The sequence below is a fragment of the Cucumis melo genome, chromosome 4 (assembly GCF_025177605.1).
Source record: "Cucumis melo cultivar AY chromosome 4, USDA_Cmelo_AY_1.0, whole genome shotgun sequence".
NCBI lineage: Eukaryota > Viridiplantae > Streptophyta > Magnoliopsida > Cucurbitales > Cucurbitaceae > Cucumis > Cucumis melo.
Genome location: NC_066860.1, coordinates 31158018 through 31184801, shown reverse-complemented (window position 1 = coordinate 31184801; position 26784 = coordinate 31158018). Strand labels below are relative to the sequence as shown.

General features: G+C 33.7%; 4 protein-coding genes across 8 annotated transcripts; 3 read left to right on the top strand and 1 right to left on the bottom strand.

The window, feature by feature from the left end:
- Positions 1-5412: 5412 nt before the first annotated feature.
- On the top strand, positions 5413-10538 carry LOC103486778 (squamosa promoter-binding-like protein 9). 2 transcript variants are annotated; one of them, XM_017044280.2, is made up of 4 exons: positions 5415-5704; positions 5804-6050; positions 9411-9550; positions 9641-10538. In XM_017044280.2, exons 1-4 carry the CDS (start codon positions 5671-5673, stop codon positions 10267-10269), a joined length of 1050 nt encoding a protein of 349 aa, XP_016899769.1. In that variant the 5' UTR covers positions 5415-5670; the 3' UTR covers positions 10270-10538. The 2 variants fall into 2 exon arrangements, with proteins under 2 accessions (XP_008443072.1, XP_016899769.1); XM_008444850.3 differs by having other exon boundaries at positions 5413-6050.
- Positions 10539-10991: 453 nt separating this feature from the next.
- On the bottom strand, positions 10992-14162 carry LOC103486779 (uncharacterized). The gene is made up of 4 exons (XM_008444851.3): positions 13957-14162; positions 13288-13821; positions 11761-11826; positions 10992-11673 (listed from the first exon to the last, which is right to left on the bottom strand). The coding sequence occupies exons 1-4, from the start codon at positions 14158-14160 to the stop codon at positions 11614-11616; spliced, it is 864 nt and encodes a 287-aa protein (XP_008443073.2). The 5' UTR covers positions 14161-14162; the 3' UTR covers positions 10992-11613.
- A 468-nt stretch (positions 14163-14630) lies between these two features.
- Positions 14631-20866, top strand: LOC103486780 (protein STRUBBELIG-RECEPTOR FAMILY 2). Of its 2 annotated transcripts, XM_017044147.2 has the most exons (18): positions 14631-14721; positions 14942-15071; positions 15310-15442; positions 15536-15607; positions 15691-15756; positions 15886-15957; positions 16034-16105; positions 16363-16434; positions 16523-16588; positions 16688-16753; positions 16850-17175; positions 17422-17693; positions 17780-18045; positions 18426-18573; positions 18721-18860; positions 18947-19103; positions 19426-19575; positions 20527-20866. In XM_017044147.2, exons 2-18 carry the CDS (start codon positions 14978-14980, stop codon positions 20788-20790), a joined length of 2436 nt encoding a protein of 811 aa, XP_016899636.2. In that variant the 5' UTR covers positions 14631-14721; positions 14942-14977; the 3' UTR covers positions 20791-20866. The 2 variants fall into 2 exon arrangements, with proteins under 2 accessions (XP_016899636.2, XP_008443075.2); XM_008444853.3 differs by lacking the exon at positions 20527-20866 and having other exon boundaries at positions 14633-14721; positions 19426-19765.
- On the top strand, positions 20787-26066 carry LOC103486781 (protein STRUBBELIG-RECEPTOR FAMILY 2-like). Of its 3 annotated transcripts, none has more exons than XM_051084039.1 (15): positions 20787-20934; positions 21316-21394; positions 21475-21546; positions 21617-21682; positions 21854-21925; positions 22291-22362; positions 22448-22513; positions 22593-22658; positions 22796-23109; positions 23792-24066; positions 24181-24446; positions 24650-24797; positions 25096-25232; positions 25326-25482; positions 25609-26066. In XM_051084039.1, exons 1-15 carry the CDS (start codon positions 20838-20840, stop codon positions 25792-25794), a joined length of 2073 nt encoding a protein of 690 aa, XP_050939996.1. In that variant the 5' UTR covers positions 20787-20837; the 3' UTR covers positions 25795-26066. The 3 variants fall into 3 exon arrangements, with proteins under 3 accessions (XP_050939996.1, XP_050939994.1, XP_016899637.2); XM_051084037.1 differs by having other exon boundaries at positions 20788-20934; positions 21262-21394; XM_017044148.2 differs by lacking the exon at positions 22448-22513 and having other exon boundaries at positions 20788-20934; positions 21262-21394.
- Positions 26067-26784: the final 718 nt, after the last annotated feature.

The following is a 26784-nucleotide window of genomic DNA, read 5'->3' as shown; positions in this document are numbered from 1 at the left end:
GTCTCTACCACAAAGAAAAATTGAACATATATACATAAATAATCAATGGCGTTGGTGAAGACAAACAAACAGTAATCAATAAATTTGAAATTGAAATATTGGTTTTGAGACCTTTAATATCATCCTGAAACGTCTAACAATGTGTTTGTGATATTCTTTTCTCATTGCATTTACTGTTTTAATCAATATCAATATTAGTGATGATAAATTGTAGGTAAACTTTAAATTACTACTAATTAAATGATGTGAATCATTTAAATGAAAGGGACAAAATTGAGAGATAAATAATAAGTTTAACTTTATAATTAGTGGTGGAATTGAAATATGATTAAGAGGTGATACTAAAAACGGAAAAATGAAAGGAAGATTAATTGTTAGTGAATGGCTTTTGGAGGAAGAAAATGTTTAATAAAATTCTAATAGCAACATCCACAAATGTTTAATACCCAAATATTTATTAAAGTTTGTAGATGATTACAAATATAAAATGATGAGGCAATAATTTTGACAATTAAATCAAGCAAATAAAGTTAAAAAAGAAATTACAATAAAACCAAGGTAAGGCAACAAGCTAGTGAACTAAAAGAGAGGATAAAATTGAAAACAAAATATTTTTTTCTCAACCATACTTTTATATATACTAGAGAAGGTTTAATAAATATTTAAATCATTCTCCTACACGATGACCTAAAATATTTTTATGGAGATCTCAAAATTCATGTTAGAAATTCTACTAATGATCATTAAACTTGTGGAAATGGATTTTATATAACATAAATAAAGCACTTCATGTTAGATATAATTGTTGTAGCAACTCGTGGTTATTGAGCCCAAAAATGAGATTTAGTCCTATTTAGCTATATGTAACAAAAATTGATGTGATTGTAATAGAATTTTATTGATGGATTAACAACACTAAGTACGAAACACAAACATAATTAGATTGTGTTTTATTGCATTTATATAGAGTTAGAAATTTGTCACACTTTTATTGTTATTTTACACTAAAGGTGAGAATAAATATAAGATTCGTAATACTCATACTGTTACAATTATATTTATATTGAACACGCTCCGTTTATATTGAAGACACTTTGTTTCTTGATTAGAGTAAGTTTTTCGATGACAAATTTGAAAGTGGGTTCCATAGTTCATTACGATTACATAATACATATAAATAATAACAAATATAATTAGTTGTATTTACTTTTTAGACTACCACTATAATCTAAATCATCCTTAAATTTCATACATATTGTTGGACTCCATGGAAATTTTCTATACTTTGATGTCCTCGCTTTGCTAACATTTGACTAACTTTTAAGATTCATTAGTTTTTCAAAAGCTTTAAATGGTATACGTTGGTAGGGGACACCTCTTTCAACCTTAAATATAAATATAAATGGTTAGATTTTCATAAACAAAATGCTTCGTGTTTACTATTTTATACTTAGACTAAAATAGTCTCTACCCTATATTCTAAAACTATTATAATCACTTACTGTAATTAACAAACTCGATGTTTGCAAAAAGAGTATTTTGCACTTTTTATTTTTTGAAAAGGAAAAGGAGGAAAAAGTGAAATATATGAGATATACTATTGAAGATTCTGAAATCTTTGTAAGACAAGACTATTGCTTTTTATTTTGGCAGTGGCAGAAGATATCCAATCCTAAGTTAAGGTCTTCTGTTTCTGTGATGGGCATGTGGAATTGCTTATCAGAGGCCCCATTTTCTTTCCTCTTGCCTCCAATTATTGCTTCACCCAAAATAACTCATCTCTTCTTTCTCCATTTTTCTAATAAACCTTTCTCAACTTTATTATATTTTGACTGATATAGAAAGGATTAAGTGCATCAAAACATATGTTTTTTAATCTTTAAAAACGCTTTTTTTAAATTATAAAGTACCGATCTAAATGGATGTTTAATTCGTCAAATGGATCGTTCGTAGATACAATATTATTATTATAAACAATTTTGTTCTGTTCAAAAAATTTAACAAATTGATAAGAAGGGAAGATCTTTGATAGGGAATCATAGATTCTTAACGACTTTGTGTTGTTATTCTTTTTTATTTTAATAATTATTAAGTACTATAGTATATATCGTTTGAAATTCAAACAGAAAATATATTATTAAACACATTTTAAATAATGATTTAAATTAGAATCCATCGTATGAATCAAAACATAAAGAAAAATTATGGAGTGAATTATTTGTTTTCAGATTTCCTATTAAACAAGTCATTGGCAAATAGTTTAATTATATTCCAACCCTTTAAGTGATTGTCCTTCTTTTTCTTTTAATGTAATTTTAACTGTGGATATTTGAATTTTGTATCGACATATCAATATTTCCATAAATATTTTACTGTTTTCATAGGTTTAATATCGAAACGAGAGATGAATCAATATTTTTATTATATTGTAAAAAAAAATTCACAAAATACAAATAATGAACCATATTTACTTATTTAAAAATAATAAAACGTTTATTTTGTTCCTTTAAACTTATTTTTCCAACCTTTTGTTTTGATAATTTTTTTTCATAAGTATCTATCGAATCGATTTTTCATTTTTCATGAAATCAAGACCTCGATCAATAATACTATAAACTATTTGTAAGAGGGTGAGTTTGAAATAAGATAGGAATCATAGCTTTAAAAATGGATAGGCAAATAAGAAGTACTGCATGGGCTTTAAATGTTGCATTATATTTCATCTATTATTGGCCAATATTGCTTCAACTTTTTAAAATTAAAAAGAAAAAGTGGAAAAATAATTTACAAAGATATATATATATATATATATATATTATTTCTTTCCCTCCACATTGTTTATTCTCTTCCAATAATGTTATGAAAGAAGGTAATAAAAATAAAGAAAGAAAAAGGTGTTGAATATAAAAAGGATTAATTAGTACCTTCACCACATAACAACATATATGCTTTGTTGGTGTTAAGAATTAGACATTATAATTAAAATAAAATGAATAGTCAAAAGTCAACCATGTGTGACAAAAACATCATATTTAGACTTCTTGGAAGTACTAAATTTGTTTTCATGACAAATATCCTAAACTATATATATTTAGGTTAAATTATAATTATGGTCCATAATCTTAAATTATCATGACCTTAAAAGTTAATAAATTTTAATTATATCATAAATCTAGGATTAAATCTATATTGAAATTGTTTTCTAACATCATAATTAACAAAACCTCATCAAAATTTTGGCTAAACTCAAGGGTGTAGTAAGAAAATCTATTTTGAAAATTTTGTTGTTCTTAAATTGAACCCTAAAAAACTTTGTATATGTAGATAAATTATTTTTTAAAATAAAAGTTAATAAATTGTGGAATCAAATTTTTTTTTTCTGTGACCACATATTTGATATATTATTGTTTTGTATATAGAAAAATGGGGAAATAATTGACAAGTTTTCTTACATGATTACTTCTCAATAATGTAGTGAAAATAAAAAGCAACAAAAATTATATTAAAAAAGGCATCCAGTTCAAGAAAATTTATAGAATATCTTGTAAAAAAATGTGGTCAATTTTATTTTGAGGTTAAGTTTCAATTTTGTTTTTGAGTTTCATGATTTATATTTTTAAAAGTGTTTTTTTTTTGTTTTAACTAAGTATTCACTCAATTTTTAGAGACGACGTTTATTGATTATTTTAAGAATTTTGAAAGATAATTATAACGGATAGCAATTTAGAAAAAAAATAATTACGTATATAACAACATTTTTAATTGGATTTTTAAATACATTAAGTTAAGTTATTCTCATATTTTTTTAAAAAATAGAATCTACATTTAATTCGAACTTACAAAATTAAGCATATAAATACTACTTATTACTATCATCTCTAAATTTATTGATTTTATATCTACTATTTTAGCAACACTTTTGAAAACCCGTGCTTAGTTCAAAAAAGCTAAAAAAAATTAAATTTAAAAAATCCAATTTTTGTATTTTAAAATTTGGTAAAGGTTCAATCATCGAACTTGAGAAAAATGAAAAATGCGAGCCATTGTAATAAAAAAGAAGAATCATAAAAAATGACAAAATGGACAAGCTGCTTACATATTGTAACAAAATCAAGTGTAATGAGTTTTTGTCTATTTTTTTTTTCATAGAGAGTAAATGGGTTATAATTTTTTATTATTGTCGAAAAAATATCCTTAATTATTTTTAATTCTATAACATTTTTTTTATAACCAATTAAGTTTAAGAATTTGAAAGTTTATTAAGTAAAATAAAATACTCTAAAAATTTAGAAACCAACCATTTTATATAGGTTAAAAAACTTAAATAGTAAATTCAAAATCTAGAAACTAAAATAAAATATATTTGAAAAAGAAAAAGACAAAGGAAAAGAAAAAAGAACATGAAAGTGATAGTAACAAAATGAAATTAAAAGTGATTAATATTATTATTGAATTGAAAAGGTGGAGTGTAGAGTTGTCATTGGTCTCCACATATTCATATATCACATTGGAATATATTTCCACTATTCTCCCCCATAATTTTTTTTTCTATTATTAGTAACAAACAATTATTTATTCTCAAATATCATTCAAACATCTTATATTATACTTTTAAATTGGTTTAAATATATATTTATTTTTTAAGAATGACTTTGTACAAATTTATAAGTCTTTAGTATGAAATTTTTATTCATAGCAGCTTTCAAAAATTTCAATTCCTTGAACTTTTGTTTTTACATCGAGCACTCAATATGATAAAAAAACACGAAAAATTTGAAAGCTAAACAAAAGTTTATGCAAGAAATAAAAGTTTCATACTAAAACGAGGTAAGGAAGCTTGAACTTCCCAACTATTTAAAAGCAATTAAATTGGGTGAGAGACATCCCAACAAACTCAGAATATTTAAAGAAAAGGCAAGTTGTAATTAGAAAGTAGAAAAGAAATCAAGAGAGATGAAAGAGAGGTTGAAAGAGAAGTTATTTTCACAATGATAATGATAAAGTGCATCTGTATACTTTCTATTTTTCTACCACACAAATTTTGAAAAGAGAAATTACTTAAAATTGTGTGATGTGGTAGGGAGAAAGAGACATAAATGGGCGCATAGTGGATGCATCCGGGCTTTTTCCATCATGTTTGGTGACAAAATACAACACAAGAGGAAAAGAGAAAAGAAAGATTTTGGCTTTGACAAAGAAATTCAGGCCATCAGATAGGATACAGAGCCGCAGAAACCCATCATGGTTTAAAATTCCTTTCTCATTTTTTAGCCTTTCCTTTTTTCTTCTTCCATTGTTTTTGACAGAGGTTGAGGAAAAGTAAGCGTGACAATAGCTAACAATACCCAAGAAGGAAGGGAAAAAAAAAAAAAAAAGAATAAATAAATAAAAGAAACCCCTTTGGCTGGCAAAGGCCCAATGTCAGGTCTTTCTACTTTTTGGTGTCCTTACATCACTGCCATTTCTATCGTTTTTTTCTTCCCTCACCCTTCTTTCCCATTCAACCTTTTAAACCCATTTCACTCTCTTCCCTTTTCTTATCTCTACCTCTCTTTCCCTTTCTTTGTTCTCAAAAGAGGGACTCGTAATGACGACCCCTCTTTCTTAATGGAAGAGATTTAGGAGGGGGTATTTTCTTTTCTTTTCTTTTCTTTTCTTTTCTTCTTTCTGATGGAAATGGATTGCAGCTCTTTGACTGAGTCAGGTGGGTCATCTAATTCCTCACCACCTAATTCATCAGCTGAATCACTCAATGGCCTCAAATTTGGGCAGAAAATTTATTTTGAAGATGTGGGTATTGCAGAGCTTCCCAAATCAGGTGGGGGATCTTTCTCATCTTCAGCTGTAATTGCATCAACACCCACCAAGAAACCTAGGGGAGGAGTTGTTCACCCGGCTCAGCCTCCTAGGTGCCAGGTTGAAGGCTGTAGGGTAGATCTCACTGATGCTAAAGCTTACTACTCCAGACACAAAGTTTGTACTATGCACTCCAAATCCCCTAAAGTCATTGTTGCTGGCCTTGAGCAAAGGTTTTGCCAACAGTGTAGCAGGTCAGTTGGCTTTTCAAAATCATTCTCTTCATCAGTTCTTATTGTTGGTCCCTGATTTTTTTTTCTTACGGTTGTTGGGTGTCCTTTTAGTATATGCTGGAGCTATCCCTTAGGTTTCTCTGTGATCTGTTAGTTGATGGTGGGTTTAATTTATAAAATAATTCGTACTTCCTTTTGGGTCTTATGAGTAGTGATTAAATTTCTTTCTACCTAATATGACTGAAAGATTCTTTTTACTGTTTTTTTTTCCAATTCACTTTGTTTCTGTCATGTTTTGAGTTTCATATTTGTTTTAAGCTTAGATTCATCTTTTTCCTTGTACCGGTTTGGTTGAATCTGTAGATGCACATTAATATGGAGCTGTAGGTTGAATGCAGAGTGCTTTACGTGTTTATAGTTGGGTTCGTCTCTTCTACACTGTCAAGGTTTTATCCTCATGTAATTAGATTTTAGGGGTTTGGGTGAGGCCAATCACATTGATTTTTTTTTAAAAAATGAAGTTGGAGATTTTTTTTTCTTACAACATCCAACTTCTTGTTTTTGAACCAAGCAGACCAGACCCTACTAAAAAGGTTACAGAACCAAATAGCATCCTAAGACTAATATATTTGTTTTTGATGCCGTTCTGTTAGCTCTGTTCTAATGGGATATTGTCAAATTTCCACCTTTAGCTTGATATCAAGTCTTGAGCGGGGATGCCAGTCAGTAGATTCAGTACAATGGCCTACAACATCATCATTCTGTTTATTCTTTTTGGAGCAAGTGCTTGTTTTGCTTTCTCCTTTTAACTTTTTGAAATTCTCATAACCCAGAATTCCATACATGTTTTTGTTGCAGCCTCCTTTAAGGCGTCAAAAACGAATATTTTTAGGTTATTCTTGTTATTTTACAAACAGCTGCAGCTAGGCATATTAATACAATGGAAGCAAATGAACTTGATATTCACTCATCCCCTAAAGTCCTTCCTATTCTGGTCAATATAAAAACAGAGGAAAGTAACAAAAACCCTTTGGAGTTCGACGCCAGCTAGATACACAAAAGTCAAAAAAAGGAGTTTGATTCTTCTGCTGATGGGAGTGCTGTCCCTCTGGACCTCTAGTCTGTCTCTTTTAAACTTCATTTCTGATAGAGACAAGGGGTCTATTTCATGAGGAAAAACGTAGTAGACGTGGGATTTTTATTCTGAAATTCCATCGATAAACATGGATATATTGAAATTATTGTCTTAAAACCAGTTGTCGAAGGAAAAAATTATCTCTGGTGCTGTGTTAGTTATTCAGGTGTAATAATTTGTTTGATGTTTTTATGTGGTACCAATGGTCGAAGTAAAAACTGAAAAAAGTTATATGGTGCTTTGGCACAGAGCACTGAGCCGGATAAACTTAGGGACTTATGTACATATATAGTGTATAGGATTGAATAGTATTGCTTCGTAAAACTCTTTTGTGTTTATGGTTGTTTCAATTTGTATAGATCTGAATATATTAGGTTTCTAAGAAACGAATGATAAAAAGGAACAGGAGAGACAAATGCTTAGAGAAGAATACTGATGTGTTATCAAATGAAGAATAGTCTTAGGATGATAACATAATTTAACACTTGTGAACTCATCAGTGCTTTTCTTTAAGCGTTTGAAGTCGTAGTTCTTGAAGCTTAACCTTTGTGCTCCTCATCATGTTTATTGACGTATACTTGAACTTGATGCTTCAAAAAAATTTCTTCCCGGCTCATTTGAGCAATATGCCTGTCTTTCTGTTAGCTATTTTGCCCAAACTCAGACCACACACAGTTAGTTTAGCGACGACCTTCCAGTTACGGTAACTAGGTGAGATCCTCCATTGGAACCCATCTCAATCTTAACAATTCTCTTATCAACTTGTCAATGTTTCCATAGTAAGGCTAAATGTCCATAATGCACCTGTAACTTCTCTTAGCTATATTTTGGTTCAATTTGGACGAAATGCATTCAAGGTGACAACTTCTCTACCATTTGTAACAAAAGACTTGGGGGCAAAATCAAAACTTTGAGAGGCCCGCTTTACTGCAGCAAACCCTCTCCCCTTTTTGTTCAAGTAGCTGATTCCCTCAGTAGGCTAACCTTTTGGATTCTGGTTTATGTCGAAATTTTTCTAGATATGAAGGAACCTTGTGCAATACTTAAATTTCTTTGAAGTAGTTTAGGGCTTCATAATAACTTGTTTAGATATTGTGCTGTGGGCATTGATTATTTAGCGGAAACTGGAAACTAGAGGCTAGAGGTCTACTGGTAAGTTCCTGTTCCCTGTCTTAACTTTTAGTAATTTTAGTTCTATGTCCAGCCTTATGATTGAGTATGTATTTGGACAAATAATAGAGGAGAGAGAAGTTGTCAGCTACATTGAAATCAAGAACACAAGACCAACCTTGTCTTTAAATGGACTATCAGTATCACAAGATTGATGCCCTCTGTTTTTGTTTTCAAATGCTAATAATGTACAAATGATGCTAGATTACACGGAATATTCAGTACTATAACAGAATTAGTTGGAGCATTCTTCTTTAATAATGAGAACTAAGTGGAGTGTATAGGATCTATCTTTAGAAGTGGACAAGTGACGATGGTACAATGAGATCTTGAATTTTTACGTCCCTTGGTGGAGCTTTTTGGAATCTTCTGGGGTTTAAATTCATTTGTTCAGTGAAAATAGTTTCTTACCAAAAGAAGTGATGTAGGATGAGTAGTGGTTCATCCACCAGATTTTGGTTCTCGACTCATTAGAAATGTAGGACACGGTTGTATAAGCTATAGAACAGACCCTGTTCAAATAAGGAAGTGAAGTAGACAAGTAATGGTAGATGGAAGAAAGAAAGCAATTTAACTCGCAAGTAATACCAAATTACCTAGTCATTTTAATCTCAATATTGAATCAAATTGATTAGCAATGCCAAAATTATGGCTAAAGAGTTCCTATTTATAGATGAAGCTTACGAACTCAACTAAGATGCAACTTCTTAAAACTTGCGTGACTTCAACTTGACTACAGTATGTGTGGTTTCTCTTTCTTGTGTGAAAGGGCGATCTTCTGAACTGATGAACCTCGAAAGGGCAGTTTTTGGTAGTTATTTTTCATTTATTTATTTATTTATTTTGTGATATTTTGATTCCATAATTTTGAAATAGGTAACGAGAACAGCTTTTTGGAGGCTAATCACCTAATGATATGGATAATTTTTCCATTTGATCCTTATCAGTTTCCTTTATCAAAATTTCTCCTCATTTCTGATATTACTTGGAATTTGAACTTCTAGTATTTGCTGATGTGTTGTGTTTTCCTTCTCTAGTAATTTACTAAAACTGATTGCTGGTTTGGTTTTTGCCAGATTCCACCAACTTCCTGAATTTGATCAAGGAAAACGTAGTTGTCGCAGGCGTTTGGCTGGTCATAACGAGCGTCGTAGGAAGCCTCCACCTGGGTCACTATTATCCCCTCGTTATGGCCGCTTCTCTTCGTCTATTTTTGGTTAGACATCGCTATCACCTACCAAATTTTTTTTGTTTACTTCAAGCTTTGTGCAAGACTAACTAATATGTCTGCTGCTTGTAATGATAGAAAACAGCAACAGAGTTGGAAGCTTTCTAATGGATTTTAGTGCATATCCAAAGCTAGCAGGAAAAGATGTCTGGTTGTCAGGTACGAAAGCATCTGAACGAGTACTGGGAAACCGAAGCATCGGTTCCATCGGGAAATATGTCCCACATCCCTGGCAGAGCAACTCTGAGAACAATCAACCTGAACTTCTCTTGCCAGTTTCCGCAGGTGGAACCAGTTTTTCTGGTCCTGGTAATCCTTCGGGTGGAGAATGCATTAATTCAGTTACCGACTCATCTTGTGCTCTCTCTCTTCTGTCAAACGAATCATGGGGCTCCAGAAACCGAACGACGACTGTCGAGGTAAATGCCTTGTTGAATGCTGAAGGTACACTTGTGGCTCAAACAACAACTCATGCCGCTACCAATCATTTTCCGACCATGTCGTGGGGTTTCAAGGGGAATGAAGCTCCCCCTAGCAGCTTTCTGGACCTGACATCTGATCTGGGTCTCAATCACCAAGTTTCACATGCTCTTACCAGTTCTTTCTCTGGTGATGTCCAGTTTCCTCATCTAGCTAGGAGGCCATATATGGAACTTGGGCATTCGGGTGCCTTCGACTCGACTCAACATCTGCACTGGTCACTTTGAAGTGATGCTGACACTTCCAAGTCTTCTAGTTCAAGTGAACTCACTCTCTTTTATGCTTTGAATAATTGGCTTGGCACATAGATGTTGAAGTTATCGTTTTTCCCCTTGAATTTTTATTATGGAACTACCAGGTGCTTTTGTGTTTGCTCTGTGTTTTGTGAACTGCTATATGCTAGCAACAAAAGGAACGTTTTGATTCAGACGTTTTTTTGTTATTCTATTTGGAAAAGTACTTTGATATCAATAACTATTTGGGATTCATAGTTTAATTTGGTCCTTATATTTTGGAAAAGTGATGTTTTAGTAGCTTTCAAATATAATAATCAAGTACACTTTGAAGATCATTCGCTATTTTCTCTTTCCTTACCCACCATTAAAAAAACCCCGTCAAAACATTTATTCCCTATTAAAAATTCTACTTTTTAAAGATTAATTAAAGAATAGGTTCTTAAAAGTCATTTGTTCAAGTTTGTTAAAATTTCCACCCTCATAACTAAACATAAAAAAATGAGAAAAATCCTGTATTCTTTTATTGAAGTGAAACCTAACTCGGTGATAATCACAACCCATGTGAAAAAAAAAACAAACTTAAAGACGGGTAAATTTGTGACAAATTTTCATATCATTGTTCTTAAAAGAAAAAATCAAGCAGCCACCGGATTCACCAAGCAACTAACCATTATTTATGCAATAAAAAGCGGAGAAGCTCGTTCAATTCAGAATACCACAAAAAGATTAATTCACTAAGTTTGAATAAATTAAGATACCCTTTTAAAGAATATTCAGAAGTCACTTCACAGAAAACTTACCCGCCAAATTTGTGCGAGAAGCTGTCAGGAAACTCAAATTCAACGTTACAGTTCAAATTCTGTCATATTTTGCACTAAAAAGGACACAAACAGGAAGGAGCTTGGCCCAAGTATTGATTGTATAAAGCAGAATTGGTGTCCTGAACTCCTACTTCTATGCCTCAATCTGAACAAACTTTCTCAATGTCCAGCTATCCATTGACTAGGACAGGTAATTCTAGAAGTGGAGCATTGCTATTCCGACTTCCAAACAGCAACTTCAGGTCGGATTGCTTTCTGAGAGATTATGCCGTTTGTGTTGAGAACATTGACAAAAAAGGCATACTAAAGCACATGATGCAACCCTCGACAGGAAGGGGGAACTCGTTAACAACAAAGGACGTGGCAGGGATGACCTAAAAAAGTACCTAAAAACACCGTTTTAAGCACTTCATGGTTGCATTATGTCCTTGTTTATTTTACGGTGGTTCTTCCATTCGGCCGACTTCCAAAAATCCCATCTCCAGCAAACCGTTTGGAGGGAAAGGAAGTTAGTTCAGTGATCATCTTCACTAATTCCAGGGCAGTTAGATAGGAGGGAATCCATTGAGTCATACTGGCATCAACAGCAGAATGATGTTAGGGTAAGTAAAATGCCACAAGCTTCAACAATTCTCTTTAAAGATTTGTGTAATACACTCACCTGGTATCCACAGAAAAGGCAATATCGATGTTCATCTCTCAGTTTCATCAAAATTTCCTCCAAATCCTGGATCCATCACAGAACTATTTTATTCCAATTCCCAAGCAAAAGCTCATTTGATTTAAAAAGAGTGAGATTATTGTGTAAGGCAGGTCATTAGGTCTAGAAAAGGAGTTTTGTCATAAAAGATATTGAACGCACATAAATGATAAAACTTAATTTTGTGATAACAGATTTACTTAAACATCATTTCATTTGTTATATAGGTTGTACAAATATGTTTTTGAGTTCTAAAGTTATTGAAGTCTACAAGTTTCCTCTCTACGCAATGTGTGTGGGCCTCTTTGGTATTGGGTTATTTAGATGGCCAAGTTTGTGGAGGGTTGTTTAGCAAGTTAACTGTGAGAGGAGGGTATCTTTTGAACAATTAATTAATCATTTTATGAGGAGATGAGAGTAGCGGGAGGCTCTCCAATCTCCCTTCGGCTAGTAAAGATTATGCTTGTTTTCTTACAGACTTATTTACCATGGTAATCATCCTTCCTAACTATAGATTTGTATTCTTAGCCTAATTCTAAAAACACAACTATTTGTATTCTTAGCTAAATTCCAAAAATAGAAACAAGGATTTAACAACTAGTTTTTTTAGTTTTCAACACTTGACTTGGTTTTTTAAAACATTCCTAAAAAGTAGATAACAAAATGGAGAAATCAATTGGTAGATGTAGTGTTGTTTATAACTTATAAGCTTAATTTTCAAAACTCAAAAAACCAAATAGTTATTAAAGGGGCTTAAATAAAACTGGTTCGATCAACCAAGATTTTCATCCTACAGATGACTTTTTTTTTTTGTTAGCATCCACCACACGCTTCCAATAAACAGTCAAGAAAAAAGATCCAAGAAATAAAAATCACGAAAGGCGTTCAATTGATCAGAGCATTGACAATCAAGTACCCTGTAAACACCATTAAAAAGGGGGAAAAAACTACACCACAGTTTGATAGGCATTTATGGGATTCCCTTCACCAAAGCATTGCAACTTAGTTCATGCTAAAACTGCAACTCTCTAGACGCTCCTAAGTTTACCTTTTTCCTATTGTAATCGAACTTTCATTAAGAAAGAATGGAAAATTACAGTGACATCTAAAAACAAGCCCACAAAAAGGAAGCCCACTAGGAAGGGACTCAAGGCAATAACAATAAGACCTGACGTTAATTACAAAAAAAAAAAAAAAAAAAAAAATTGTCACCCTAAAGAAAAACATAGAGCTTGACGAGAGGCCAATATCACAAGGATGCCTGTCTATAACTCAAATCAATTTCAAACTATGATAGTCAATGGTCAATTATAGGGTAATACGATGTTAACCAACTCCAATATCAGAATTCGAATCAATTTCATACTATGCAAGTAAATGATCAACAATTCTCCCTTTTAGACCAACCAATATCATAGAAAACAGAGAAGCTTTATTTGAAACTAAATGGGGGAGGAGGATGGTGAAGTTTGCAGAAAAGAACTGTACCTCTTCGGTTATAATCTCTTCCTCCTCTTCTTCTTGTTCTCCTTCCTCCTCATTGTCCTTCTCTGGCTCCACAACTTCCTTATTCTCCAATTGATCAAGTGCTGCTTTGGCCTTGTTGTAATTGACCACAATTCTTCGACTTCTCCATTGCAACTTCTGTCGAGACCCAAATTCCTCCATCAAGGCCTCCTGATGGCTCCTCTTTTTCTCAGCTCTAATCTCTTCTTGCTTCACCTTCTCTTTAATCGGATCTAGCCTGCCAATTCCAGCTCGCGACCGTCGAATCTCAAGTCCCACAGGCTCTGCAAGTCCGGAACCCTCCTTGCCTAAAGCTGCCCCAGGAGTGTACCCCATCTGCTTCAACAATTTAAACCCAATGTTGGATTGTGGAATCGGAGCCTCTATTCTAGCCAATGTCTGTTCATCCTCTTCGTGTTGTTTCCGTTCTCTATCCCGTCTGCGCTGTTCTTGCCAATTGAAGGTTTTCGGTTTCTTATTCGATGATTGAACAACAGGGGTTTTATTAGCAGCAACCTGTAATCAAATTTAAATTAGAGCCCTAGAAAAAAAATAATAAAAAAAATCAATAAAGTATCTAACCCTAGAATTTAGATGAAATGAAACAGCAAATCCGTGTCGAAGAGTTAAAGCAAAGACAGTAGTTGTTACCTTTCTGAATATGGATTTGGAAGAGGTAGTATCTTCTGGAGGAAGCAACTTAGAGAGGTCGCCCATGTAGTCTTCTTCTTCATCGTCCGGTTCATTGGTTTGCCTGAAAGCCGATTCCGCCATAGCTTGGGACAGAACTACACTATTGAGTTCAGGCCAATACACGCTAGGTGTTGAGACAGCCGGAATGCGGATATCAAACATCCGTTTTAATAGTATTTATAATTATACATAATTTTATTTGTAAAATCATTTCAGTTGATTATTATATATTTGAAAATGTATTTTTTTAAATTATACATTATAATTCCTAAATCGAATATAATAATTATAGATAGTAAATAAAAATTAATTACAATATTACTTTTCAAACATTACTTTTTCTAAACATAAAATTCATAAAATTACTTCAAAATTTAATAAAATCAATTACTTTATATCAAAATCACACCATAAAAAAACATTACTCTCGAACTTTTAATTATAAAATTGAACTTTCACGAAATTAGACACTCAAGCTTAGCGATTATGAAAATAATAATAAAAAAAAGGTAGGTTGAAAAGTTTAATAGTTTTCAACATTTTCCAACGGTCTAACCGTTTTAGCCGACGTGGACGCCAGCTCATCAAATTGCCACAATTACAAAAACTTCGTCGTCTTCATCGCCTCAACAGTGAACGATTTTCTGCAGGCAAGTTTTTTCACACTTCACTCGCGTCCGTTACAGATCTCTTCCTTTTGCTCTCCCTCTTTCTCACTCTCAGGTACAATTTCCAAACCCTAACTTCCTTCCTCTGAAGGACTTTTCATGCCGCTATTTTTCCTGTTGGAAGCACGTTTGGCTACCGAGAAAGAAAGAGTAACAAGAAACGCTTTAATTTCTTACTCTGAATCTTCTTGTAGGTTTCTATTCTAACTTGGAATTTCGTTCTGCTGACTTCTTCTTTGGTTTAATCTTCTTGATTCTTTGTTCCATGAAAACAGAGAACATCAAACTCGACTCTGTCGTTTTTTGGAGAAATGCTCCAACAGCGTCTGTTTACGTATTTTACTGTCTTTGTCTATTTCACGATTCTGACTTCACTTGCTCGGGCGTTCACTAATCCGCCGGATGGTAACTGTTCCTAATACATCTTTATTGTTTGAATGTAGGCTGTTAATTTTAGTTTTTTGGCTTTGTTTTAGGAACAAGAATATCGGAAAAAGAACACCGGCTTTTCTGGTTATAGTTTCTTGACATTTCTGATAGCTTCCTGATTATAATCTATCTTGAGGAGGTTATATGAAAATTGTTGTATTTCAAAGCTTTCTAGTTATTTTGTTCTTGATGAATCGATAATGTGTATGTACAGTTAGAGCTCTTCAGGATTTGTATAGTGCTATGAACTATCCACTAGAGCTTAAAGGATGGAGAAAAGAAGGTGGAGATCCTTGTGAGGAATCATGGACTGGAGTGTCTTGCTCCGGTTCTTCCGTAATATACCTGTAATGACTTAATTTTGCCTTGAACTATGCATCATATGCTTATTCTTGATATTATGGTTCCTTCTTTGATCGAAGCATGGACTAAATCTGCAGTAAACTCCATGGACTAAATCTCACTGGGACTCTTGGAGGGCAGCTCAGCAACCTGATTGATTTGAAGCAATTGTAAGTTAATTTTTTCGGCTAATCGAGCAATTTCCAATGCTGCTAATTACGGTATGATTACGTCTGTTTAATCTTCTCTCTAGGGATGTTAGCTCTAATAGACTTACGGGTGAAATTCCTCACAACTTGCCTCCTAATGTGACTCATATGTAAGTTGCATGTGCTGTTTCTTTCATTCATAGTCTGTTTTTTACTTAGAGGGTTGATTTTCTATTTGAAAAGGGCATGTACCCAGTTTCTCCAATTAATAGATCTAGTAAAATTCTTATATGTTGCAGAAATATGGCATTCAACCATTTAAGCCAAAATATTCCACATACTTTATCTTACATGGGAAATCTCCGACATCTGTAAGTTGATATTTGACTATCGTAGGGTTAATGTTTAATGGCCCTTGGTTCTTTATTCATATTCTTCTGCATGCAGAAATCTTAGCCATAATACTCTATCTGGTGTGATTGGGAATGTATTCACTGGTTTACAGAATTTGAGAGAGATGTACGCTTCTTTCTTCTCTATTAATGCTATTTCTGCCTTTAAATTGAACTGATATGAACCGACTATTCTATCAAGTTAACGGCTCATTTGCTTCTCACTGCATGTCATTCTTATTTACCTCAACAAAACTCCATTGATCTTTTCTACAATTCGAGTCTTGTATTCAGATTAACTCATAATACTTTGGGGTATTTAAATTTTTACATACAATCCTTTTTGATCAAGAGATTCAACGATTGTATATTCCTCATTCACAGGGATTTATCATATAATGACTTTACTGGAGATTTGCCAAGTTCATTTGGTTCCCTGACAAACATCACTAGACTGTGAGTTTCTTCCATTTGATTATTTCTTCTTCTTTCTTAGTTCAAGAATTTGAACAACTACTTATCACATTAATGCTATCTAGTTTAGGTTCTTGCAGAAGAACAAATTCACTGGATCAGTTGCCTACTTGTCTCACCTTCCATTAATTGACTTGTATGTTTTCCACGGTTTCATTTTCTCCGTCGTGTGTAGAATCTGACTTAGTTCATCTAGCTATTTTTGTATTCACTCACGTATCTCTTTTTCTTTCAGGAACATCCAAGACAATTATTTTAGTGGCATTATTCCAGAAAATTTTAGAAATATTCCAAATTTGTGGTAATCTTTTAAAATTTCAACTGTTGGTGGTCAATTTCTTTTGCCTAAACTGACCATGAAGTTTACTCAAGAAAATTCCACTTGGCCTCTGTTTAGGATTGGGGGCAATAGGTTTCGTCCACAAGTCAATTCTCCGCCCTGGGACTTTCCCCTAGAAAAAACACCTATGGTGCAGAACATCAGTGGTCCTCCAACAACCAAGTCAAACGCCATCCAGAATTATCCCTCTCGGAGTGTAGTCGGGCATGAGAAGAAAAGGCTTGGTCCTGGTGGAATTGTTCTCCTGGTTGGTGGGTTAACACTAGTTGTAACCTTTGCAGCTCTCTTTATCGTATTTGCCATGAAGAAAGTGCATGAAAATAACATAAATTTGAAGATTGGGAATATATTACCCTGTTCTCTTCCTCTGGACAAAGCTGAAGGTGAATCCTTTTCCTTATAAGGTTCTTGCAGATTTTTGCTCTTCCATTGCCAGATGTCTTCATTTGGGATCTTGGTGCTCTTTAACTATAACTAGATCGAAGCTTATTAGCTAATTCTTACAACTAATTGAATATTTTTTTCAAAAAAGAAAACCCATAGGTCTTTGTTCTATCAATGACAAGCATGCCTCTGGCTCTAGACTAGAATTTCTTGTACAGATATTAAGCAGTTCTTTTATGTCATAGATGATTCGTCTGCTGCACCAGAAGACTCCCAAAACTTTCCCTTGGGTTCTCAACTGAGGGGTGTTCCAAGGCCTATACCTTTATTAAATCACACGAGAACCGAGAAAGTATCTGGAAGAAAAGGTTTCTCAAAGAGATGCAGGCTCCTAGTGAGAACAAAAGTTTACGCTCTGGCAGAGCTTCAATCCGCTACTAACAACTTTAGTCAAGAGAATCTTCTAGGAGAGGGATCTCTTGGTGCTGTTTATAGGGCTGAATTTCCCGATGGTCAAGTAAATATGATCCCAATACAAGCAAAGTTTGACCTGAATTTCCTGAATTTCTATGAACTTTTTTCTGACTTCTAATTCCTAACCAGGTTTTGGCTGTGAAAAATATCGACATGGGAATGCTCTCGTTTACAGAAGAAGAGCAATTTCTGGATGTGGTATGGACTGCTTCCCGTTTGAGGCACCCAAACATCATTTCGCTGATTGGATATTGTGTAGAGCATGGACAACATATACTCGGATATGAATACGTTCGAAATCTTTCTCTTGACGAAGCTTTACACTGTGAAGCATACATGCCTCTGTCATGGACTGTCCGCCTCCAAATTGCTCTTGGAGTTGCTAGGGCTTTAGAGTAAGTAAATTATTTGATCATCAAGTTCATATTGTCTGAACTTGGACTGACTAGGAGTCCTCCAAACTTAAGAAAGCCAAAGACCTTTAGTTCATCTGTGATTCTGCATTCTATATGCAAAATATTCTTTTAAAACTTAGTTTGGCTGACTTAATAGGAATTCCACGGTTTATACCGTTGATATTTTTATACCTTTTCTTTTCTATAAATATTTTGAAAAAACTACAAGTTACTCTAAATGCTAAACTTACCCTTATTCTTTGTGATGTGTAAAATATCTGGTTCAATCCTTCAAAAACCACTCTCTTACCTTGAGACAAGATTTTCATTGATAGTTGTATACTTGAGGGTTTAAAACTGTTTTCCTTTCGGGTTTTCAGTTATCTGCATACAAGTTTTTTCCCTCCATTTGCTCACTGCAATCTAAAGGCTGCCAATATCTTACTGGATGAAGAACTGATGCCTCGTATTTGTGATTGTGGGCTGTCTGTTTTCAGGCCACTCGTGAGCAATAGAATTAAAACGAAGGTAAAATATTATTGACAATATGCTTTTTGAAAGAGAAACCTTGTTTATAAACTAGACAGGGGTGCTGTGAATATCCACTTCTACAATTTTAAGCTTCTCATTGTTAACTTATGGTATTTTTTCATATGAAAATACTGATGAAAACAGGCTTCTGAGATTGTCAGTGGCGATAGAGGCTACCTTGCACCTGAACATGGCCAGCCAGTATTTGATAATACGAGAAGTGATGTGTATTCTTTTGGAGTGTTGCTTTTGGAGCTTGTCACAGGGAGAAAACCATATGACAAGTAAAATTCATCCAAACTACTCTTCGTTTTCTCTTTCTATTCAAACTCTTGTTGCTGTCTCAGTAAATAATTTTATTCTTACTCAGTTTGAAACCGAGGAAAGAGCAATTGTTGGTGAAATGGGCTTCATCTCAGCTTCATGTCAAAACGAGTTTAGAACAAATGGTTGATCCAAGCATCAAAGGAACATTTTCCTGCCAGGCTCTCTCAAGTTTTGTCGATATTGTCTCCCTTTGTATACAGGTAATTTGTTCATGTCTAATAATGCAATTCTACCATTGTTAAACATTTTAAATATTTTGGTAGACTGATTTCAAGTAGCATCAAGCATTTGATGGTATAGCATGTTGGATTAATATAGTAATTAAGGATTGATAGCCTCTAGAAGAATTGAAAGTTGAATAAGGTATATAACTTAAAAGTTTAAAGACCTATTGATATCTTTTTGCATAAACATTTAGTAAACACAATCTTAATACTAAATTCAAAAACTTAAACACGCTAGTCTTATATTATACACAATCTTTTCCTAAGTCTCTTATGCGTTTCAACTATGGATGATCAGCCCGTCAAGGAATTTCGACCACCAATGTCTGAAATAGTGGAACATCTAACAAATCTCGAAAGAAAGATGGAAATGATGAAACGTGTTGCATCAGATGAAACTGAAGTCAACCCTTTTGAGAAATCTTTTCGTTCTACCAACACTGGCTTTGTAAGTTCTCCAGCATGTAGTTATTCTTCTACTCAGAAGGCTAGTTGATTTTTCATTGACTAATATCCTTCATGTGTATTAGTGTCTTTAGTAAGAACCTTCTTTGTCTCATGTATAGATAGTTTTAGTTTCGTATCATGTAAATCAAATTGAGTAATATACTTTTGAGCAAAGTTTTTGTGTCGCTTTATTTTGGTGTCCTAGAATATATTTCTTTCGATAAAGATTCCAACTTCTATATTTCTTTTGATACACTAATGTGAATGGTAAATTTATCTATTTGGAAATAGATTCATTTTAGGAAAATTATCGTAAATGATAAAACTATTGAAAATATTTATAAAATACAACAAAGTTTCAGATTCCATCGATAATAGACACGATAGATTGATACATTGTCAAATAATATCTGAATTTTCCTATAATTTGATTTATTTTTAAACAAATTTTAAATTTGTAAACAACTCTCAAGTGCCTAAATTAGTATATCCTAAAGGTACGTGTGGTTAAGCAAAACATGAAAAATTGTTTGAATGGTGAGATTGTTATAAACAAATTTGATGGTGATATTTTTATGTTACAAAAATAAAACTAACGAAATTTTTACATGTACCAATTAAATTCCTATAAACGTCTCTAGTGTAATTCAACTATATATATATATATACTTAATTCTTTTAATCATAAAATGAAGGGAAAAATCCATTCTAAATTGAATTAAAAAACACACAAATTTTCTTAAGATATATATTCTTTTATCTTTTGAGTCCCCCAAAGTATATATATATATATATGAAAAGAAGTAATCGTAAATAACGTAACTGCATAATAAATTGTTGAATGATGAATAATAATAGACACAGATAAATTTCGCACCTATCATTAAAATTAAAAATAAAAAATTTACTGTATTATTTTGAACTCATACATTCGACAATTTTTGTTAAGCAGAGGGAAGAATTGAATATACGTATAAAAATGGTCGAGTGTGAAATACACGTGGTCTCAACGACTTTAACGGATTTAGCTTACGTGGACGCCAGCTCATCAGTTGTGATCCGTACTCAAGAACTTCGTCTTCTCCATTGCCATTGTTTCAGTTTATCTTCACTCAATCAATTTCTCTCGATCCTTTGGGCGTTCTTTACAGTTTGGGAAAATTTAAGAAAAGCATTTCCATTAGGGTTTGCTATAAAATGTCTCTTTGTTTTCTGAATTCTGTCCCTTTAGTTTTGTATTAGTGATCAACGATCTCTCAAGAAATGGCCCAGCTCCTCCGTCCCTTACAGTATTTCAATGTCTTTGTCTTCTTGACAATCCTGACTTCAGCCGTTCAGTGCTTTACAGACCCCCTAGATGGTAAACCTAATAATCTTCTCGTTTTTTGTATTCTTGATTGAACTTTTCTCTGTTAGTTTCTTGGAGAATTAAATTAGGAAATACGAAGGAGGGAAAAAGGGATTGAAATAAAGAAATGATCTGACTATGTGTGTGTTGATCAAAATGATCAAAATCACTTGAAAAGTGCATTTAATCGTCTAAAATTATACATTGCATTGCTTTTGAGGGATGGAAGGTTTGTTCTAGGGTGACTTTAAACGTAACAAAAGTGATTTTAATTTGTGAATTCTGAATTATATTTAGCCTTCCAATGCCCTGTACTTGACTTAACTTTACGCTGTACAGTTATAGCTCTTCTCGATCTGTATAGTACCCTAAACTACCCACCTGTGCTTAAAGGATGGAGAAAAGATGGTGGGGATCCTTGCGATGGAACGTGGACTGGGGTGTTTTGTGTTGGTTCATCTGTCATAAACCTGTAATCTACTTAACTCACTCACCATTGTTACTTTGACTTTGTCTTCGTATTGGCAACTTAGAGGTTTTCCTTTTATGCAGTACACTTAATAGACTAAACCTTTCTGGAAATCTTGGAGATCAGCTTTATCTTCTTCATAATTTGAAGCAACTGTAAGCATGTAACCACTTTCTTTGATTACAGCTCAATCGAAAAATCATTTCTTTGACTTTTTTTCATCAGGGATGTCAGTTCCAATACAATTCTGGGTGAAATTCCTTGTGGCTTACCCCCGAATATCATTAATATGTAAGTTACAAGTTTTGCTTTAGTCACATGCCTGTTTTCTTAGTGTTTATGTTTGTTTCTTTAATTATATGTAGTAACATGGCATATTACTATTTGAGGCAGATTCCTTCATACTTTACCTCTAGTCTTGTAAGTGCGTATCTTAATGTTTCTTTAATCTTATATGTGCAGGAATCTAAGCCATAATGCCCTATCTGGCCCCATTGGGAATGTTTTTTCTGGCTTACAAAATCTTGTGGAGATGTATGTTTTTTTTTCCACTATATGTCTTATTTCTTCTTAAATGGAAGTAAAAGGATTTGGTTAATTTTCCTAGTATAAGCCAATAAGATTTTCCATGACCAAGAAACAGGATACGGACTAAATATTTTCTCGCTCATAGTGAGTGTAGGTAATTAATGGAATGACCTCCATTATTGGCATCTTGAACTAATATGTTGATGGTGGTGAATATAACATATTTTCTTATTTTTTTTTGTCAGACCTTAATCCATTTTTTTTAATTTAATGAGATTGAAGTTAATCAAGTATAAGTTATCTGTTGAGCTATAACCAACAGATACCTTTTGGTCAGGCTGTTTTAACCATTTATTGTTCTTATTGTACAGGGATCTGTCATACAACGAGCTCACCGGAGATTTATCAAGTTCATTTGCTTCTCTGACTAATCTCAATAGGCTGTGGGTTTTTTCTGGCGAATTATTTCTTCTTCTTTATACATCACTTAAAACAAATTATTGATTTCATTAATATCTAGCATATTAGGTTCTTGCAAAAAAACAAATTCACAGGACCAGTTTCCTACTTATCTGACCTTCCATTAACTGATTTGTATGTTTTTCCGTTACCTTTCTACTGAATTTCAACTTGTGTCACTATGCAACCTTTTAACTCTCATTAAACTTTCTAGGAACATCCAAGACAATTACTTTAGTGGCATTATTCCAGAGCATTTTAAGACAATCCCAAATTTATGGTGAGGTTTTTAATCTCTTACCAGTTGGGGACTTTCTTTTGCCTAAACTAGTTATTAGTTAGCTCTAAGTTTCTTTTTGTTTATTTTATTTTTAATGGATTTGTTTATTTCTTTTGCCTAAACCACAATCTCATTAGGATTGCGGGAAATAGGTTCGATTTAAGTAACTCTCCACCCTGGGATTTGTCTGTGGAAACAACACCTTTGACACAAAACAATAGTAACCCTCAATTAACAGAACCAATCATCATTGAGAAATGTCCCTACAAGAAAAAGGTTGGGAAAGGGAGGGAAAGATTGGGTCCCGGTGGAATAGCTATGATGGCTGGTGGAGGTGGTTTTGCAATAATCTTTGCAGCTCTCTTCGTTGCAATCTGCAAGACACAAATATGTGCAAAGCAAAGGAGCATGAAGCACATCGCCATGTGTCTTCCAGTCAGCAAAGCTGAAGGTGAATGATCTTCTCATATGGTATTTGCGGTTGCATTCTTAGGGTGAATAAATAGAGACTACTGCTACATTCTCGAATTTAATTTTGGAATGTATATGGTGAAGCATAATTACACATAAATAAATTACATAGATATCTTAAAACGAAAGATTAATCAATGAATCCACGGATCATTCATGACAAGTTTTGACTGACTTCAGTGCCATTTGATCGCTACATTTTTTCCTATATTCGTACTGCCTTTTTGGCTGTATGTATTCTAACATTTTCTTTATGTTCTGGAAGGTTCAATATATTGAAATTTATGGTTTTACCAACAAGATTTCAAAAGACGTGAAGATAATGAACCTAATGATTGAGTTTTTTCCACTTTCTTATTTCTTGAGTTTTTAAAATTTTGAGAACAAAAAATTACGTTTCAACGAAATTTAGTATTAAATGAATGTTTCCCTCTCACCATTTAAGGAGTAGGGGAAAATACTATCATTGAATATATTTATCTACTTGTTTCCAGTCATTTGGTTATGTATGAATGCCTTTATCTTTACAGACATCATTCATTTTGGTATCAATTTTTTACTAAGAAATTAAACCAATTCTGGCTTTGAACTGTTGGTTTTGGCTTTTCCAATTACTGTCTTCTTTGCATGTTTGATGTTTTTCTCTATTTGTGTTGTGATAGACGGTTATTCCACTGCACCGGATGGGAGCCCCCATATCTTGTCTCTCAGTTCTCCAGTCGTAGTTGGCGGTCCGAATCGTGCCTGTCCTACTTGTTGTGCTAGAACTGAGAGGGGATATAGCAGAAGTTTCTCTGAGAGAACCAGTTTCCCAGGAAAAACAAAAGCTTACACTGTGGCAGAGCTTGAATCCGCCACTAACATGTACAGCGAAGAAAACCTTCTTGGAGAGGGATCTCTTGGTTCTGTCTATAAAGCTGAATTTCCTGATGGCCAAGTATAATGAGCACACTCGAATCAGTATTACTAATTTACTTTTCAAAATGATACCCATATTCGATTGCAGGTGTACACGAAGTAGAAATCTAAATACATTTATCTTTTGGACCAGATTTTGGCTGTGAAAAGGGTTGATATGGTGGCACTCTCTTTCACAGAAGAACAATATTTTTTGGATGTGGTCTGCACTGTTTCCCGTTTGAGGCACCCCAACATTGTTAGTCTTTTGGGATACAGTGTAGAGAATGGGGCGCATTTACTAGCCTATGATTATGTCAGGAATCTGTCCCTTGACGATGCTCTACACAGTGTAGCACACAACCCTCTATCCTGGAGTGTCCGAGTCCAAATTGCTCATGGAGTTGCCAAGGCTTTGGAGTAAGTACATCTATAATCAGGAATGAGTCTTCAGATCTAACAACTTGCTTGGAGAATGTGGCTTTCTAACCTCTGTTGTTGAGCAATTTCAAATTTTCTCAAGTGCATATTTATACCACTAACTTTTATGTATTTCTTTGTCTAACGCTCCAAAACAGCTTTTATTTTCCGGGGTTATCATCGTTGTTTTTCTTCATTTTCAGTTACTTGCATAATGCCTTTTTCCCACCATTTGCTCACTGCAATTTGAAGGCCGCCAACATCTTGCTTGATGAAGAATTGATGCCAAAGATTTGTGACTGTGGTTTGTCTGTTTTGAAGCCTCTTGTAAGCAATAGAGTTAAAATCAAGGCAAGCTACAGCCTGAATATACTTGGAACATATTTTTTTGAGGAGTAATATGCTTAGCATTTGACAAATATGATAAATCACGAAAATTCTTGAGACGGTAATCGGAACAGTACAACCTTTTCATGAACAAAAAATAATGGAAGGGGTGTTCAATTTTGCCATAATCTTTTAACTGCTGAGTTACTCATTGACATCTAGAAACGCTGTCTGTCTTTCTTGTTATTGTCTTCATCCAACTTCTTTATTCCCTGCAAGTGCTTGGGAACTACTTGGTTTAATTAAATACTGATGAAAACAGGCTGCTCAAATTACTATTGCTGACACTGCCTACTTTGCACCTGAATATGGCCAATATGGGATTGATTATACCAAAAGTGATGTGTATGCATTTGGAGTTTTGTTTTTGGAGCTTATAACCGGAAAGAAACCGAATGAGTATGCCATAGCCTACCTCTTAGTTGTCTCTTATACCTTTTCTCATCCTTTATCTATTTCCAAATTATGAATACTTTGCTTCTTGTCACACAGTTTGAGACCAGGGATGGAGCAATCTCTATCGAGATGGGCGTCATTTCAGCTTCACGACTGTGGGAATCTAGATGAGATTATTGATCCTGACATTAAAGAAACATTATCTTCCAAGGTTCTCTCTCGCTGTGCTGATATTATCACCCTTTGCATACAGGTAAATAGCAGGAAGGACACTCTTGTCTGATATAGAAACTCCCTTTGAAGTATGTCACTAGTTGATTTCTTTTTGCAACCAAATACTAATCTTCACATTTGTGTATGTGATTGAAAACTTGATCAGCCCGTAATGGAACGTCGACCGCCTATGTTTGCCATTGTTGGATACCTGGCAAGTATTCAGAGGAAGGTCGAGATGGAAAAATGTGCAGCAGTGGAAAGTAAAGTAGTTGACATTTTCGAAAAATCATTCCGTACAACTAACACAGGGTTCATAAGCTCGCCAGCATATAGTTGCTCATCCATATGATTTTGGACAACAATCTTGGCAGCTTAGTTAGTCATTTCCATTTTGTTTCTTAGATGACAAAGAAAAAGTTCCAAGATCAGCCATAAGTTTTTGTTGGCTACATTTTCATTCTCATGTATAGCAGTTTGAGATTAACAGTATTGTTGCTCTTCCTTTTGGTTGAAAATTGTAACAATACAGGCTTTGGCCAATTGCTGCTTTTATATGAAACTCACTTGATCAAGAGATTTACTGATTTAAAAGAGAACAAAAATGTTAATGTTGAAATCAAATGATCAATAGTAGCATTTTTCATATTATGATTAATATAAGCGGTTTTTCATTTTTTCTCTTGTTTTCTAGGTAATTTTTAGTGGATTTCATTAGAATGAATGTAGCTTATAAATGGCTAACAAAAGATAAAGATTGATTCATAGAATTTTCCAAAAAGTTCTGTGTCCTACCAATGAAAAAGATATTTTAAAGATGTTTTAAAAGGTGTTAGGAGTTGGGTTGGGTTAGTGGGCTGGGTTAGCCCACCCAAATGAAGAATGTTATGTGTATATTTAAAAGAAAGTTTTTTTTTTTTAAACTTACTTTTACTCTTTAAAAGACATTGGAATTAAGAGGTGATAGAAACGGTATCTAACCATTGTCTTTGTCTTACCCTAAAAAGCGGTATAGAAGACAGAAAAGTAGGAGGAAACTAAAAGGTAAAAGCCAAAAATAGTTCAAAACAGAAAATCTAGAATCAAGGCTCTTTGACTAAGCCATAAAACACCAAACTCTTTAAAATTTACAACTTAAATACAAAATACTAATAATAAAAGAGTGAGTGAGTAAGTGGGTGGGTTGGTTGGCCAAGTGTTGTGTATTCTTTCAAATTTTGTGACTATCATTGCCACCACATCCATAACAACATTAATCCCCCTCAAGTCATTGAACAAACAAAAGGCAGTGATCAGATTCATACATATATATGGTTTAATTTCCCAGAAAAAAGAAGGCGGG

Bases quoted from the DNA above. Each gene is read 5' to 3' on its own strand.
- LOC103486778 (XM_008444850.3), top strand. From the start codon at position 5,671: ATGGAAATGGATTGCAGCTCTTTGACTGAGTCAGGTGGGTCATCTAAT. The intron at 6,051-9,410 runs GTCAGTTGGCTT...GGTTTTTGCCAG, and splicing joins TTTTGCCAACAGTGTAGCAG to ATTCCACCAACTTCCTGAAT. The intron at 9,551-9,640 runs GTTAGACATCGC...TTGTAATGATAG, and splicing joins CTTCTCTTCGTCTATTTTTG to AAAACAGCAACAGAGTTGGA.
- LOC103486779 (XM_008444851.3), bottom strand. From the start codon at position 14,160: ATGTTTGATATCCGCATTCCGGCTGTCTCAACACCTAGCGTGTATTGG. The intron at 11,827-13,287 runs GTACAGTTCTTT...TGATGGATCCAG, and splicing joins AAGAGATTATAACCGAAGAG to GATTTGGAGGAAATTTTGAT. The intron at 11,674-11,760 runs GTGAGTGTATTA...TGTTGATGCCAG, and splicing joins GCCTTTTCTGTGGATACCAG to TATGACTCAATGGATTCCCT.
- LOC103486780 (XM_017044147.2), top strand. From the start codon at position 14,978: ATGCTCCAACAGCGTCTGTTTACGTATTTTACTGTCTTTGTCTATTTC. The intron at 15,072-15,309 runs GTAACTGTTCCT...GTGTATGTACAG, and splicing joins GTTCACTAATCCGCCGGATG to TTAGAGCTCTTCAGGATTTG. The intron at 16,754-16,849 runs GTAATCTTTTAA...GCCTCTGTTTAG, and splicing joins AGAAATATTCCAAATTTGTG to GATTGGGGGCAATAGGTTTC.
- LOC103486781 (XM_051084037.1), top strand. From the start codon at position 20,838: ATGGCCCAGCTCCTCCGTCCCTTACAGTATTTCAATGTCTTTGTCTTC. The intron at 21,395-21,474 runs GTAATCTACTTA...CCTTTTATGCAG, and splicing joins GGTTCATCTGTCATAAACCT to TACACTTAATAGACTAAACC. The intron at 25,233-25,325 runs GTATGCCATAGC...CTTGTCACACAG, and splicing joins ACCGGAAAGAAACCGAATGA to TTTGAGACCAGGGATGGAGC.